At 45.0% G+C, this 16,691-nt stretch overlaps 1 protein-coding gene and 1 pseudogene across 8 annotated transcripts in view; one reads left to right on the forward strand and one right to left on the reverse strand.

The window, feature by feature from the left end:
- Positions 1-1,775: 1,775 nt before the first annotated feature.
- Positions 1,776-3,283, forward strand: LOC113913223 (annotated as a pseudogene).
- Positions 3,284-7,936: 4,653 nt separating this feature from the next.
- The window catches only part of PRR14L (proline rich 14 like), a 55,137-nt gene continuing 46,382 nt past the window's right edge, over positions 7,937-16,691 (reverse strand). For 7 of the 8 annotated variants that reach the window (XM_027575737.1, XM_027575738.1, XM_027575730.2 and 4 more), the window contains 2 exons: positions 14,246-14,317; positions 12,097-12,372 (listed from right to left, as the gene is read on the reverse strand). In XM_027575737.1, coding sequence (XP_027431538.1) covers positions 12,108-12,372; positions 14,246-14,317 — 337 coding nt within the window. In that variant the 3' untranslated portion in view covers positions 12,097-12,107. Of the gene's footprint in view, positions 12,373-14,245; positions 14,318-16,691 lie in introns of all 8 variants that reach the window. The other variant, XM_027575731.2, reaches the window with a different exon arrangement.

Here is a 16,691-nt window from a genome sequence, read left to right on the forward strand (position 1 = left end):
GTTGGACTGCGGGGAGCAATAGGGCCTGTGGGTAGATCACTCTTCTGCAAGTCTTTCATTTTAAAGAGGTCATGTGACTTTCTAAGGGTCACGGGGTCAAGTAAGTGAAATGGCTGGGCTATTACACCCAGATTGTCCAACAATTTTCCAGAATGACTTTTTATGAATCCTATGCCTTCCAAAGAATACTGGAACAATGTGGGTTCTGAAGGGTAACAATGGAACTCTGTTGCTGGTAAGTGAATCCAGAGCTAAGGTGGAGGGGGATGTGAGGAATGCAAAAGGCATTTAACCCCATTCAGCAAATACAAGTTTTGTCACATTCTTGTGGGAGCTTTAACATCTGAGTGATTTGCAGCATGCAGTCCAGTGAAGAAATTCCAAGAGTCCCTGCTGAGATTTTCATTTTTGTGACTTTGAAGCTGGGGCCAAAAACACTGGCAAAAACTTGTTTGACAAAGCAGATTTTTTGCTGTTCATAAAATTACTTCTCAGGTAGAGCAAGTTTTTGGCTATTTCTGTCCATAATTGTTATCAATTTTGTTTTCTTATTTACACTCTATGGTAGGTTGAATTATTACCCATTTGTTCCAGTTCTTCATACCCCCCTGTATTACATTCATGTTCTTTTCCTTGTGGCTTTGTGATTCTTCCCACTATGGGTAGAATATTTTCCCCTGCTCTGTTGATGTTGAGGTTGGCCATATGACTTGCTTTGGTCAACAGAGCATGGAATGATGTGAGGAGAGCAGAGGCCTTCAATGTTCTTGCGTGGTTTGGCTTGGCTCTCTTGCTCTGGGGAGCTATTGGTGCAAGGAGTGTGAGAGATACTTGGACCACACTAGAACCTAAACTACAGCCGAACCCATCTGACCTGAAGTCTGAAGCAGAGCCGCTGAACTGAGCCTACACTAAATCAGCCAAACCACAGTTGACCTATATAGATCCAAGAGCAGGATAGTAAATGCTCACTGTTGCTCTCCCTTGAATTTAGGGTGGTTTGTTATGCAGCAATATTGCAACAATAGCTTACTAATACACACTAGGAATGCTCATCTAATTTAGATTTTATACACAGAATGTATTCTATTAAACTTTATTATTTTTACGATTTGTCTTTCCAAAGCAGTTCTTTCAAAATGTGTAACTTGATCTTGCTAAAAATCTTATTAACATTCTGAGGTGGCCAGTTCTCTAAAAGAAAGTTTCCTCTGAGTTCTGGAGTTAACAGATGTATCACTTATTTTTATCACACCCACCTGGAGAATCACAGGGAAATGGCAAAATCTGCTAAATGAGAAGGTAGTCTCTTACTTTGAAAGTTCTTTTTCTTCCAAGGCCAAGAAGAGATACCAAGACTTTGACATCTTTGTTCTAATGATGTGCATATATGTTCATACTCCTTAATTTGGAAAAGAACCTAGTCTGGCCATTGCCTTCCTGAAGCAGAGGACCCAGACAATTCCTGCTCTCCTCCAGTAGACTGCGCTATCTTTCTGAATCCCTACTGGTGCAGAAATTCTCCAGTTAGGGCCACCTGGGTGGCTCAGTCATTAAGCGTCTGCCTTCGGCTCAGGTCATGATCCCAGGGTCCTGGGATTGAGTCCCGCAGGGAGCCTGCTTCTCCCTCTCCCACCCCCCGTGCTTGTGTTCCCTCTCTCGCTGTCTCTCTCTGTCAAATAAATAAATAAAATCTTAAAAAAAAAAAATTCCCCAGTTATGCTTCTACAATGGTCTACTCTACAGCAATGGAAAGCAATGACCCATATCTACGTATATCAACCTGAGTAGGTCTCAAAAATAAAATGTCAGTTGAGAATAACCAAGATGCTAAATGACACATACTCAGTAGACGATTGGTGTACTTTAAAAACAAAATACAGGGGCGCCCTGGGTGGTTCAGTCGGTTAAGCATCGGACTCTTGATCTCAGTTCAGGTCTTGATCTCAAGGTTGAGAGTTCGGCCCCTGCCCGCATTGGGCTCCATGCTGGGTGTGGAGCCTACTTAGAAATAAAAAGTAAAAACAATAAAACCAAAATACATATCCTTTCTGTCTGTGGATGCGGGCAAGTAAGCATTGTTCAAGTTTCTCCTCCTGCTGGCATGCCTAAGTCAGTCTCCCAAAGATTCTGAGCAGCTGCAGAACTCTTCGTGGAAGCTTTGAAACAACTGATGAGTCTGAGGAGCCATTTTGAGCAAGGCAGAATGCTCATGGACTCTGTGGTAATGAGAGATCCAAACACTAAGTGCTTCAGGGGAGGGTGGATTGGAGAGTCGTGGAACCGAAGAGAAGATTCTCAAAGACCTGGTGCCCACTTTACCTGACATTAAAGAAGATGCTGAAGAACATCACTTAAGAGATTATTTTGAACAGTATGGGAAAATTGAAGTCATTGAAACCATGGCTGACGGAGGCGGTGGCAGGAAGAGAGTCTTTGCTTTTGGGACCTTGGATGACCACGACTGCCTGGACAAACTCATTCAGAAACACCACTCAATGAATGGCCACAACTGTGAAGTGAGGAAAGCCCTATCTAGCAAGAGACAGCTACTGCTTTGTCCAGCCAAAGAGGTGGAAGTGACACTGGAAACTTTGGTGGTGGTCATGGAAGTGGTTTTGATGGGAATGACAACTTTGGTCATGGCGTAGTTAGTGGCTGAGGTGACTGTGGTGGCAGCCATGGTGGTGGTTGCATGTGATGGCAATGGGGACAGCTGTAATGGATTTGGTAATAATGGAAGCCACCATGGAGATAGCAGAAGCTATGATGATTTTTAGCAACTACAACAATCAATCTTCAAATTCTGGACCCAGGAAAGGAAAACACTTTGAAGGCAAAAGCTCTGGGCCCTATGGTGTTGGAGGCCAATACTCTGCCAAACCACAAAACCAAGGTGGCTATGGTGGTTCTGGCAGTAGCTATGGCAGTGGCAGAAGGCTTCGATTACTGCCAGGAAATAAAGCTTAGCAAGAGAGCAGAGCCAGACAGGTAACAGGGAAGCTACAATAGGTTTATTTGTGAACTCAGCCAAACACCATGGTGGCAGAACCTAACTGCTACAAAGAAGACAAGTTTTAGACAATATTCATGTGTATGGGCAAAAGGCACAAGGACTGTATTTGTGACTAATTGTATAATAGGTTTTTTTGGCTTCTGTTCTGTATAAAGTTGAAGGATTCCAATAAAAAGCCTTAATACAGGGCGCCTGGGTGGCTCGGTTAAGCGACTGCCTTCGGCTCGGGTCATGATCCTGGAGTCCCGGGATCGAGTCCCACATCGGGCTCCCTGCTCAGCAGGGAGTCTGCTTCTCCCTCTGACCCTCTTCCCTCCCGTGCTCTCTATCTCTCATTCTCTCTCTCTCAAATAAATAAATATATTTTTAAAAAGTCTTAATACAGATTTTTTTTTGCACCCATACTGTTGATTGCTAAATGTAATAGTCTGATCATGATGCTGAATAAATGTGTCTTAAAACCAATATAGGTGCACATGGCTGGCTCAGTCAGTAGAGCATGTGACTCTTGACCTTGGGGTCATGAGTTCAAGCCCTACACTGGGCATAGAGCTTACTAAACAAAACAGTATAAAAATAATATTGTAAGTTGCTTATGGAGAGAGAGACAGAGACAGACAGAGAGGAGGAAGGGCACTGAGGGACAAACACTAACCTTCCAATAGGGGCTATCTCTAGGGAATGGAGCCAGGGATGTAACGGGGACTGATCGTCTGTTGGGACCTTGGTGATATCTGTAATGTTTTCTTTCTTTTAAACCTGACTGGAGGGGCGCCTGGGTGGCTCAGTTGTTGAGTGTCTGCCTTTGGCTCAGGTCATGATCACAGGGTCCTGGGATTGAGCCCCGCATCGGGCTCCCTGCTCGGCGGGAAGCCTGCTTCTCCCTCTCCCACACCCCCTGCTTGTGTTCCCTTTCTCGCTGTGTCTCTCCGTCAAATAAATAAAATCCTTAAAAACAAAAACAAAGACAAAAAAAACCCATGACTGGAAGCAATTTGAAAAATACTAATCCTTGTTAATTCTGAATGGTGGAAATATGGGTGCTTTTGTTGTTCTTTGCTCTTTTCTGCAACTTTTACATTTCTTAAAAAAAAAAAAAAGTCTTTTCTCTCCCCACAGCACTTCTATCTGTATCCTAAAATTTGCCAGCCTGTCTCCTCTCAGTTCCTGACCCATGTGTCTGTCTCTCCTACCTGTCCATGACCTTCCAGAGGACTGGCTATTTTGTGTCCCACGGTGCTCAGGCAAGCCATGATACATTGATCTGTTCAATAAGCAGTGACTGAGCATGAGTGTACCAGGGAAGTGCAAGGGGCTGGGGATGGCAAACAAGACCTCGCTCTCCTGAAGCTCACAGGGGAGTGGCACCCTGGGGAGTGAGCAGGCAGCACAGAGGGTGGGAACAGAGTGGGAAGGGGCTGGGGGAAGCCCCCAGAGATCTGAAGTAGAGGCAGTTCAATGAAGGGGTGGGAGAAAGAAAATCTCTGGCCAAGATGACAGCTTCCTGCAAAAGCTTTAAGGCAAGAGACAGCATGGAGGATCTGAGAAAGTAGAAGAAATTCAGGGTAGTGGAGTAGCAAAGGGAAATGAGGCTGGAGAGGAAGGCACAGGCAAAAATGTTGCATTTGGTAGCACAGCCTCATGGTCCGGAGGAGACTTGGGGTTTAAGCCTGTTTCCTCATCTACAAAATGGGGCTTAAAATGATCTACTCGAAATTGCTGTGAGAATTCAAGGAGGTCGTAAGCACAAAATTTGTGCCCTTGGGCAGGGCTCTGTAAATGGTAGTTTCTATCTTTACTTGGGGGCGAGGAGAAAGCCATGGAGAGATTTTTAAGAGGTGGTTCTGACAAGGGTGAAATTGTGTTTTACAAAGCCCGCTTATGCAGGCAGAAGTAGGGGAAGGCAGCCAGACTCAACTGCTGCAATGCTTTGGGATATTTGCCTCTGTGTTTGCACTATTTCAGGGACCGTTTCACCATCTTCAAGAGTCTGAGATTAAAAATGCTGAAGAATGGGGGCACCTGGGTGGCTCAGTCGTTAAGTGTCTGCCTTCGGCTCGGGTCATGATCTCGGGGTCCTGGGATCGAGTCCCACATCGGGCTCCTTGCTCCGCGGGAAGCCTGCTTCTCCCTCTCCCACTCCCCCTGCTTGTGTTCCTGCTCTCGCTGTCTCTCTCTCTCTGTCAAATAAATAAATAAAACCTTTAAAAAAAAAAAAATGCTGAAGAATGGAGCACCTTGGTGGCTCAGTAGGTTAAGTGTCTGCCTTCAGCTCAGGTAGTGATCCCAGAGTCCTGAGATCAAGCCCCATGTCAGGTTCTCTGCTCAGTGGGGTCTGCTTCTCCCTCTCCCTCTTCCCCAGCTTGTACATTCGCTCTCTCTTAAATAAATACATAAAATCTTTTAAAAAAATGCAAAAGAAAAAGGAGACAAAAATTGGGACACCTGGGTGGCTCAGTTGGTTAAGTGTCTGCCTTCAGCTCAGGTCATGATCCCAGAGTCCTGGGATCAAGTCCTGCATCGGGCTCCCCGCTTCTCCCTCTGCCTGCCACTCCTGCTTGTGCTTGCTCTGACAAATAAATAAAATCTTAAAAAAATAAAAAAGGAGAAACATTCCCAAGACGATTCCTATGCATGGGAGTCTCTGCCTTCCAGCACCCCGCACTTATGTCCTTGGGCCAGGGATGCAGTCTCCAGGTTGGGCTGCACATACCACCTCCCAGGTAGGTGACCTCACTCCCTTGCCACTTCTGTTATGGGTAACTCAACCGGCCCCACCCTGCCTGTGAGCTCCAGCCAATCAGAAGGCGTGAGGCCAGCTGTGGGTGTGGCCGCAGCTGGAGCTGGGCAGAGCCAGGCATCGGAAGAGTTGGCAAGGGGCGCCCAGGTGGCTCAGTCGGTTAAACGTCTGCCTTTGGCTCAGGTCATGGTCCCAGGGTCCTGGGATCGAGTCCCGCATCGGGCTCCTCGCTCAGCGGGGAGCCTGCTTCTCCCTCTCCACCTGCCACTGCCTGTACTTGTGCTCTGTCAAATAAAATCCTAAAAAAAAAAAGAGTTGACCAGTTTTACTTTGTGTATCTGTGCAGCCGCAGGCCAGGTCCCTTGAAGAGTAATTGAAGGGAGAAGAATTACATGGCCTTCACATATTCAGAGTCAGGGCGTTGAAGAGGATTTTACCGGGTCTGTGCAGCAACAAGTTCTGTGAATGCAGCCCTACGACGTTTACGCAGCTCCTACCGTATATGTGAGGCACTGTGTTAGGTGCTTCAGGAGCCAGGAGAGCCCAGGGTGAATAAAAGAAAGTCCCTGACCTCAAGGAGCTTACATTACAGTGATGAGTATGTACAAAGTGGTAGTAAGTGCTGTAAAATATAAAGTATCTTAAGGGTGATGTAGAAGAGGAGGGGGTACAGCTTTAGGAAGGGTGATCTGGGAAGGCAAAGATCTGAGGGAACATGTAGAAACGTGGGAGAACATTCTGGGCCCTGGGAACAGCAAATCAAGTGAATGTATCCTAAGGTGGGAGCATGCCTGGTCTGTTCAAGGAACTGCAAAAGGTCTGTAGGTAAGTTCTATCCAAATTGCTTCTATCTTCTCAGTGAAAAGGGAGAAGACACTGGAAGTTTAAGGTGTTATGACTCACCTATGACCTTGGAAGTTGCTTAAAAAATTAGGAATTTTCTAGAATACTTCTTGAGCAAAGTCCCAGAAGGAACTGCAGAGATGAGGTCTCCATCACTGCAAGAGGGCAGGACACCACAGAGGATTCTTAGCTTCTTTCTGGGACAAGTCGGTGTGGTGTTAGAGAGCCATGTTTTCAGTCATTCTCTCACTAGTTGCCATTGGTTAGAGAGAGAGCTGAGGATGGAGTACTTATCATAGCCTAACCTCATGTACAGCTAGGAGGATGTGATAAAGGGCAAGACCTTTTTTTTTTACAGTAAATGAATGTACTTATACTCTCTCCCGTGTAGTCTCATTAGCAAGTCAAGCTTATTCCAAATAGGCTAATATTTGAAACATATTTTGACTTGACTTTATACTTTCTCCCCCCCCCCGCCAAATGAGAAATTAAGGTGCACTATTTAAAAATCATACTTAAAATACTTGCTCAGCAACCCCACCTCACTTGGTATGACTCAGATCTGAATGAGTCTTAGTGGTTTCCAAATACCAAATTCTGTCATGAGATAATCTGCGACCACTGAGTAAATTTTATTTTATGTAAGATTTATTTTTTTCCTTTAGAGAGAAAGAGTGAGAGTCAGCTCAAGGAGAGACAGAGGGACAGAGGGAGAGGGAGAGGGAGAGAAGCAGACTCCCCACTGAGCATGGAGCCCGATGTAGGGTTCAATCCCACGACCCCATGATCATGACCTGAGCCAAAACCAAGAGTCGGATGCTCAACCAACTGTGCCACCCAGGTGTTCCCCCACTGAATAAAGTTTCAAAGGCTCACTGCAGGCTCAGAAGGTCACCCAAAGGTGGAGTCTTAAACATGTTCTGAGCGCAGGACAGTCCTCAGAAAATGGTGAAACCTCATGACATTATAGGTAAAATTTTAACTTATTACCAAGCCATAACAATAAAGTAACAGGGGTGCCTGACTGGCTCAGTTGGTAGAGCATGTGACTCTTGATCTTGGGGTTTGAAGTTCGAGCCCCATGCTGGGTGTAGAGATTAAAAAAAAAATTTTTTTTTTTAATTTTATTTTGAGAGAGAGAGAGAACAGACAGGCAGAGGGAGAAAGAGAATCTCAAGCATATTACATGCTGAGCACAGAGCACCACATGGGGCTCAATCTCACAACCCTGAGATCATGACCTGAGCCAAAATCAAGAGTTGGACACTTAACTGACTGAGCCACCCAGGTGCCCCTCTTTTTTTTTTTTTTTTTAAGGATAACAGCCTTGAGAGTTATTTGAAAGGTTTTCAAAAAAAAATTTATTTTCATAAATTAACACACATAACAGTGGGAATTTTAGAGTCACAAACTACCAAACAGAAAAGGAAATGCAGGGGCATCTTGTATGCCAATATTACCAAAAATGTACAAATTTCACTTAACTATTGACCATGATAATATATAAACACTTCAGGCAGCTATTTACTGGCCCAGACCTGCCCAAGGAGATGCTGAGGCCTCTCGCCAAGAATTCAGATCCAATTCAGCACCAGGGAGGGGCTCATGAAGACACACGACGAACAAGCCATCAAATCTGAGTATATACTGTGCTAGATGGCAGGCTATACGGGGACCCTCACTTAATCAAATTAGCGCTTGCTGCTCAATTTGTGGTTAGATGATAATATAAAACTTTTGATTTTTGTAAAACTAAGCCTTCCTCCGAAGCCAGCTGTTTACATTAAGAAGTGCAGTTGTGGTAAGGAGCTCTTCCCTTGCATGAATCCAGGAAAGGCTACTCCATACCTCTGGCCAATTATTTAGACTTTGGATACAGCCACCCACAATGTGTTTAAAAGGTCCTTTCCATGATACCAGGGGAAAAGCTTCCCAAGACAAAACAAAACAAAACAAGGGAATTAAAGAAAGCACCAACTGCATACTCCTCCCTCAGGTGATGGGAGAAAAGTATCACTGACTAAAAGTTGGTCTTCCGTGGATCTTACTGTACATGGTATTATGAGATGGAATCCCAGCCTGGGGATGGAGCGCTGGCTGCGTGTTCCATTAGGCTGCACCAAAGCCTTGGCTCTGCTGCCCCGGTCCCGCATCTTCCACATGCTCTCGGTCTGGTGGGCAGGGAGTGAGCCCTGGGGGGAAGGATCATGCCCGGATGGCAGGATCTGGAATTTACCTCAGGTTGGCTCCAGTGCCCACGCAAAAGACCCTTTCAGGCAAAACTGTGACAAAGTGTCATGATTTTCACAGCTCTTGAAGGAGCGCTGAGTTTTGGGATTCACAGCATGAATTTCTAAGCTCTTCAGGCTCCAAGTAAGGCAAACGCTACATGTCTTTCCACTGTACCTTCCTCAGCTGTAGCTCTTAGAGTAAGGTCACCAAGAAAAAGTGGACATAATCTGCTTGAATAGGTGATGAGGTAAATTTAAACTAATGGAGAAATGAAGCTGGAAAGGCGACCAAAAGAGAACGGGAAAGTGGGTGGGGAGCAGATGAGGGGCAAACACAGCTATAAACTGAAAGATGAAAAAGCAACCACCCATAGTTGAAGTTTCAGTGAAAAGCTGATGGGCAGAACCCTGATTGGACCTGAGATTTCTCCTCTCTTTCCCATATTAAAAACACTAAACCTCTGGAGTTGAGTTATAGCTGAGTAAATTATAGTTAATTATAACTTCCCACCGCTTGGGGTGGGAAGTCCCCATACTCAGAAACTGTACCAGCCCCCAGCAGCAGGAGACCTCCAGTAGCTCCGGGCAGGTGGAGTGCCAGCGGCCGACTAACGCCTCCCATAGCGGGCAGCTTCCACAGGCTCCGAGGACCACAGAGAGCGTTGCAGCTGGCCAGGCCAATGACGACAATGGATGCTAAGACAGGTGTGGCTGAGCGCGGCTAGAACTTGATGTATCAACTTCAGGCAAGCAATTTCAAGTTTGCAATGGGGGCCCCTTCTTAACTTGGAAGCAGGGGAAGGCCCCTTAGTCAGGGGGTGGGCCAAGAATTTCAAGGATAGGCAGGGCTGCCTCAGAGCTGCTTCTCTCCCACATGGCCAGGACAAGGAGAGAGCCCAGGCCTCCACTTCCTCCATGCCTCCAACGTTCCACATCACTGCTCCTGGCTCTTCCAAGTGCCATGCCTATATAGGGCGAACTTGAAATTGTGTCTCTGTAATGGTGGTGATGCCACAGCTGTGCCCACTCGACCTCAGTCTGCTGGATGACATGGCTGACTCGTCTACACTGGCAACGGAGCTGGCAAACAGGGCTCTGCTGAGTTGCTGGGAGTTTGCACGCTGTCCAGCAGCACTCCCTAAAAATCTCTGTTGGAGGGTGCAATGGATTACTAATCCCACTTCTTTAGGCGAAAAGACAGAGAGAAGCATTTAGTGTCTAAGGACCCTGTCCCAGGAAGGGACAGGTATTGAGGTGAAACACAGGTCGTGTCTATACAGTCTGGGCAAAGTGGATGTAGAACGACGGAATCTAGTTCACATCATTCAGAGCCAGTGTGGAAGTGTGGCTCTCTTCTAATGCTATTTGGCCATGGCCTTAGAAGCCTCCTTGGGTCACCAGGTATGTATTTCACTTACTAAATGCTATGTCTGAGGCAGTGGGCCTATAAGACAGATGTGGCACTTTTTTTTTTCTTGCTCATGTCAGTTCCTCTGCTCCAGTGTGGCATAGACTGTCAACCTGCAAAGGAAAGGCACATAGAGACCCCCCCGCCCCCGCCCCATCTCCCCACCCACTCACAAATGGGGAGACAAAGGAACCCTAGGAGACACACTCCAGGACGGCACCACTCGCTCTTCTCTAACAGACTGGCTTTGAAAATATCTCTGGAGTTCTGACAGTCTCCATGGGTTCATGCTTCCCAGCAGTGGCTCTTAGGAGAATGGGAAGAGGTGACCAGTGTCCTGAGGCTGGGTGTAGCATCTCACTTACCAGCCAAGGAATGTTAGTTCTCTGAACTTTTGTTTTGAGAGCAAGAGAGAAAGAAAGATAAAACACAAGGGAAGGAGGTTGGGGGAAGCAGGGCTTCCACATAGGAGTTAAGTGGAAAAGGAATGACACCTCTGGGCCTGGTTGATCCACACAGCATCCTTCTGCCCACAGACTCCCGCGAGCCCAGATGAAGGAACTCCGCTGACTCTGGCACTCCACAAAATTTCCAGTAGGTTTGACATAGGAGCCCCCAAATAAGATGGTGTCCTCCGAGAGGGCTGGTGGTGGAATTTCATGATCCCACTGCAAGGATGCATCACTGGGTCTGAACCACATCCTGTCTCACTTCCACTTTTGGAGCAAGTTGCTCTGACAGCTGCAAACACTCTGGGTTGGACTTTATCACCGCCTGAGCTGTTGTACCCAACTTTGTTATATGCTACTACTTCAGATAAAACCCATTAAGACCACACCCAACGTTCATATTTTTTAAATGGTTGGGAGGAAAACCTGCTCTTATTTCCATCATTAAAATAAACACATCAACTTAGTGAGCAAGAATGAGAACCCAGATGAAAAAGTACTCCAGCTAATGAGTTACACTGGAAGGTGGACATGGGAAAGGGGCTGCTTGAAACACATGATGGGAAAATGTCTCTCCATTGTCCCATACTATGCACTGATATACTGGGTCAAATGCCTGTCATATATTCTGAAGACATGTATTGTCTTTCTCCTTGATGTCTTAAAAAATTTGTTTTAAAATCACATTTAAAGGCTCCAAACATGCAGCAATAATACAAAAAAAAAAAGGAAATAAAACAAATGAAAATAATCAACACCACAACATTAAAAAGTGCAACTTACTTCGAATGGGGCCTGGACGGGCTCCTCTGGCACTAGTGACCCACAGTCACAGAGGGGAGAAAATCATGGGAAAAAGCCACACACACACACACACACACACACACACACACACACACACACACACAGAGTTCTAGGCAGACGGACTCAAAGGATTAGGAAACACAACAGCTCCTCTTTCCTCCACTACTGAAATGAGCCGGTGAGACCACACAGGACAGGACGCCAGGTCCCCCTCCCTAGGCCACGTCTCTAAATGATCTTGGTCTAGCACCACCGTAAACAACGCAGAACTTTCACACGGACGTGCAAATGCTGTGAGTCCTTGGAATCCTAGTGTTACCGAACGTGTGCTGTGTCCTCCTCCTGAGGATGGCGAGTGGGGGGAGGAGGCCAGATGTCATTCAGGACCATTTCCAGGAGAAAGGGAGCATTCCTGAGGTTCAATACTCAGCAGTAGAAGTAGAGGACCCTCCTTCACCATTTCCTAAAAAGGTTGCACCTCAAAATAGGTAAAAATCCATGGACTGCCTTTTGAGTAGTTTGGGCGGTAGGGCAAAATTAGGCAACCTCTTCCAAGGAGCCTGGAAAATCTAAAATCGAGACCCCCAAACCGAATTGCTTCTCAACAACCAGATGGTCACTCCTGCTCCTCCTCTTCCTTGGCAAAAAAGGTCTCCAATTCCATTAGTTTCTGTATCAACAGAGCATCCAGCTCTCGACTCTGCAGAGCCGCCTTCTGGGCCCTGGTAAAGCTGCCTGCCACCTTGACCTTACCACGAGCTCTCCTCTTTCGTGGGACGGTAAAATCCTGAAATTCTAGAACTCGTTTTCTCTTCTGTTGGCTGATTGAGATTAGTGTACCATTTCGTTCCTTGGGTTCCTCAAAGATGGTCTCCAAACACCTGAGGGCAGAGCACAAAAAAGACTCAACACCACATCGACTCACATGGCACATCTCCTGGGCCACCAACCGTTCTGGTCAACTGGGGCTTAAATGACTAACGACTACTTACTCAGCTGTTTCCTCTGGCCAGTATCTATCTTTTTTTGTATGAAAAAAAAATTTTATGGATACGTAATATGGGAACACAGAGTGAAAAAACTGCAACTGGACAAAAGGGTAAAGAATACAAGGCCAGCCCCTATTGGCAACAGCAGCAAATTTTTTGTGTATCCTCCCAAAAGTCATTCAATGCACAGACTTGCATAAATAAGCATATATTATCAGAGATAACCCTTTTGCATAAAGTACCAGAGAATAAACATTTTGAAATTAATGAGCCACAGAGGACTCTATTACATACTCTTTTTTGTTTTTAAATAACCCTTTAAAAATGTAGAAACCATCCTTTGCTGACAGACTGTAACAAAAAAAGGAAAGAAAGAAAAGAAAGGAAATAGGCCACTGGCTGAATTTGGCCTGTAGTCTGCTGACCCATGACATATATCCTCCACTTTGGTTTTTTCCTCTTACTCAAATGGTAACAAATTACATACACTGTCCTATGCACTGTGCCTCTCTGACCTGTCAGTACTTATTTTTTTAAAGATTTTATTTATTTATTTGACGGAGAGAGAGAGAGCACAAGCAGGGGGAGCAGGAGAGGAAGAAGCAGGCTCCCCACTGAGCAGGGATCCGGACACGGGGCTTGATCCCAGAACCCTGGGATCATGACCTGAGCCGAAGGCAGACTGACTTGACTGACTGAGCCACCCAGGTGCCCCATCAATAACTTTTAAGATTATTCTAATTTGGTACATGGGTATCTGATTCATTCTTTTTTTTCTCAAGATTTTATTTATTTATTTGGGGGAGAGAGAGGGATTGAGAGAACGAGTGGGAGGAGGGGCAGAGGGAGAAGCAGACTCCCTGTGAAGCAGGGAGCCCGACTTAGGACTCAATCCCAGGACTCTGGGATCATGACTTGAGCCAAAGGCAGATGCTTAACCGACTGAGCCACCCAGGTGTCCCATTCTTTTTTTTTTTTTTTTTTAATTTTTAAAGAATTTTTATTTATTTATTTGAGACCGAGAGTGTGAGAGAGCACAAGTAGGGGGTAGGGGCAGAGGGTGAAGGAGCAGACTCCCCACAGAACAGGGAGCCCGACATGGGACTCAATCCCAGGACCTTGGGATCATGACCTGAGCTGAAGGCAGACGCTTAACCGACTGAGCCACCCAGGCGCTCCTGATTCATTCTTTTTAATGGCTATACAGTACATTCCATTATAAGGCTGGATTATAATTTAATCAGAACTCGATTAGTGGATATTTTCAGTTGTTTCCAATCCTTTCCTATTATTTAGCAATTGTAATGAATCATCTTGTACAAATGACTTAGAGCAAATGTTCACCTTACAGGATAAAATCCTAGAACTCTCCTGCTACAACCTGGACACAACAGGAACTGAATTAATGCTCCCTAACTTAAACTGAATTCAGACTTGAAAGTAGCCAATGAAATTTGTTCTGTATTTGGGTTTGGAATCCTATCTGAAGACTGATGATTATTAGTCCTGAAGAAGAGAGCTGACCTATTTGTTAAAAACACAAGTACAAACTGAAGTAAGACGTTTTCTGTACCTACTTCATTCAACACATGTTCCTGTCCCATCCTACCACCAACCCCAGTTCAAAAGCTGGAAAGTAAAAATATCAATTCATGTTATTTCCAATAACTGAACATAAAACCTTTTCTGAAGTGCAAGGATTGAAGATTTACATCGACCATTTCAGAAGCCCTCCCAGTCTATAAAGTCCTACTCATGTACCCACCTGTTGGCAGGAGGAGACTTATAATTCTTATTGGTATAGATTTCTTCTAAACTAAACTCCTTTTTCTTCAGCCTGAAAAGAGAACAAAATAAGTTCTTCATGTTGTTCTTTTTTAAAGATTTTGTTTATTTATGAGAGGAGAGAAAGTGCGAGAGCATGAGCGGGGTGGGGGGGGGGGAGGAGCAGACCCCCGCTGATCAGGGAGCCTGATGCAGGACCCTGGGATCATGACCTGAGCTGAAGGCAGACTCTCAACCAACTGAGCTACCCAGACATCCTTCTCCACGCTCTCTTGAGAGAAAAGACTGCCTTCCCAGCTCGATGGGCTTCTATTCTTTCAGCCCTTCTGCAATGAGTTTTAGATGTGTCTCACGTGCATGACACATACTAGATTTTCTTTTCTAGGCTGCCAATTTTCAGCTTTATGAAATTTTGTCTATACTTGCTGGCAATGATATAACTGTATTTATACCTATTGTATTTTACAGCTTCTTTTAATCCTACCTTTTCAATGTTTTTCTTTTCCTTGACTGACTCCTTACTTTCTATCCCCCCTTTCTGGCTTGGAAATTATACATTCCCCTTTTATTGGCTGGCAAGAATTTTAATAAGTATATTTAACTTGGAAACTGAAGTGCATCAATATTTTTACCCTTCTCCCAAACACAGGTCCCTGGAACTTTTTTTTTTCTCTTCTTTTTAAAGATTTTATTTATTTATTTGAGAGAGAGAGAATGAGAGACAGAGAGCATGAGAGGGAAGAGGGTCAGAGGGAGAAGCAGACCCCCCGCTGAGCAGGGAGCCTGATGTGGGACTCGATCCTGGGACTCCAGGATCATGACCTGAGCCGAAGGCAGTCGCTTAACCAACTGAGCCACCCAGGCACCCCAGGTCCCTGGAACTTTTAATCCTAATCAAACCCATCTCAATTTATATGTTACTCATGTTCTCTTTTGTCTCCTTTTTTTTAATTTTGTAATTTATCTGGTGAAGAAACCACGTCATTTGACCTGTGGCTTCCCCAGTCTAGATTTTGATTACACCCACATAGTATCATTTAACCTGTTCCTCTGACCCAAACATATGGGAAATACTACAGGTATTTCCTACAGATCGACAATTGAGATATAAAGGCATAATCAGATTTAGGTGTTTTGGTTTTTTTTTTAAGATTTTATTATTTATTTGAGAGAGAGAGAAAGAGAGCATGAGATAGGGCAGGGTCAGAGGGAGCAGACTCCCCGCCGAGCAGGGAGCCCGATGTGGGACTCGATCCCGGGACTCCATGATCATGACCTAAGCTGAAGGCAGTCACTTAACCGATGAAGCCACCCAGGTGACCCCAGATTTAGGTGCTTTGATAGGAAGATTTTTAGATGGTGGTGTATACTTTTATCATGAGGGACGTGGTAACTGTTGTTGACTTTTTTGTAATATTAATAGCCACTGAAAAATGTTGACTACATTTACTACTTCTTTAGGGACATACACGGTAATAGTCTATCACTCCTCCAGTCATTAGATAGAATTCTTTTTTTTTTTTAAAGATTTTATTTATTTATTTAATTGACTGAGACAGACAGAGAGAGAGGGAACACAAGCAGGGGGAGTGGGAGAGGGAGAAGCAGGCTCCCCGCCGAGCAGGGAGCCCGATGCGGGGCTCGATCCCACGACCCTGGGATCATGACCTGAGTCGAAGGCAGTCACTTAACCAACTGAGCCATCCAGGTGCCCCCCAAATTTTATTTTATTATTTTTTTTTTAGATTTTTTTTTTTAATGTATTTATTTGACAGAGAGAGAGATAGAGAGAGAGGGAACACAAGCAGGGAGAGTGGGAGAGGGAGAAGCAGGCCTCCTGCTGAGCAGGGAGCCCGATGCGGGGCTGGATCCCAGGACCCTGGGATCATGACCTGAACTGAAGGCAGACGCTTAACAACTGAGCCACCCAGCGCCCCGCCAAATTTTATTTTTAAGTGATCTTTACACCCAACATGTGGCTTGAACTTACAACCCTGAGAACAAAAGTTGCATACTCTACTGACAGCCAGCCAGGTGCCCCCCCGCCCCTCCCCTCCCAAGTTTATTACTCTTAAAATGGCTACTCAGTTGCCCCAATAGCACTTTAGTCTTTCTTTTTACCATTGATTTGAGGGGACACCTTTGTCACATTCTAATTTCCCTATGTATTTGTGTCTATTCCTGGACTTTCTATTTTAATTTACCAATTTGTATGCTTATGCTCTGGCACTATACTGTTCTTATCTATTAAGACTTTACAATATATTGTAGTATCTTTTGGGATTAGTATCTCTCTTATTTCACTCCTTTTCTGAATTTTCCTGGCTATTCTTGATTCTTTATTTTTCCATATGATTGCATTAAATACAACTTTTCCATTTATTCAAATCTCTCCTTAAAAGGAACAGCTCTTGGTCAAGTGAATT

This window comes from Zalophus californianus, chromosome 14 (genome assembly GCF_009762305.2).
Source record: "Zalophus californianus isolate mZalCal1 chromosome 14, mZalCal1.pri.v2, whole genome shotgun sequence".
In the NCBI taxonomy this organism is placed as follows: Eukaryota; Metazoa; Chordata; class Mammalia; order Carnivora; family Otariidae; genus Zalophus; species Zalophus californianus.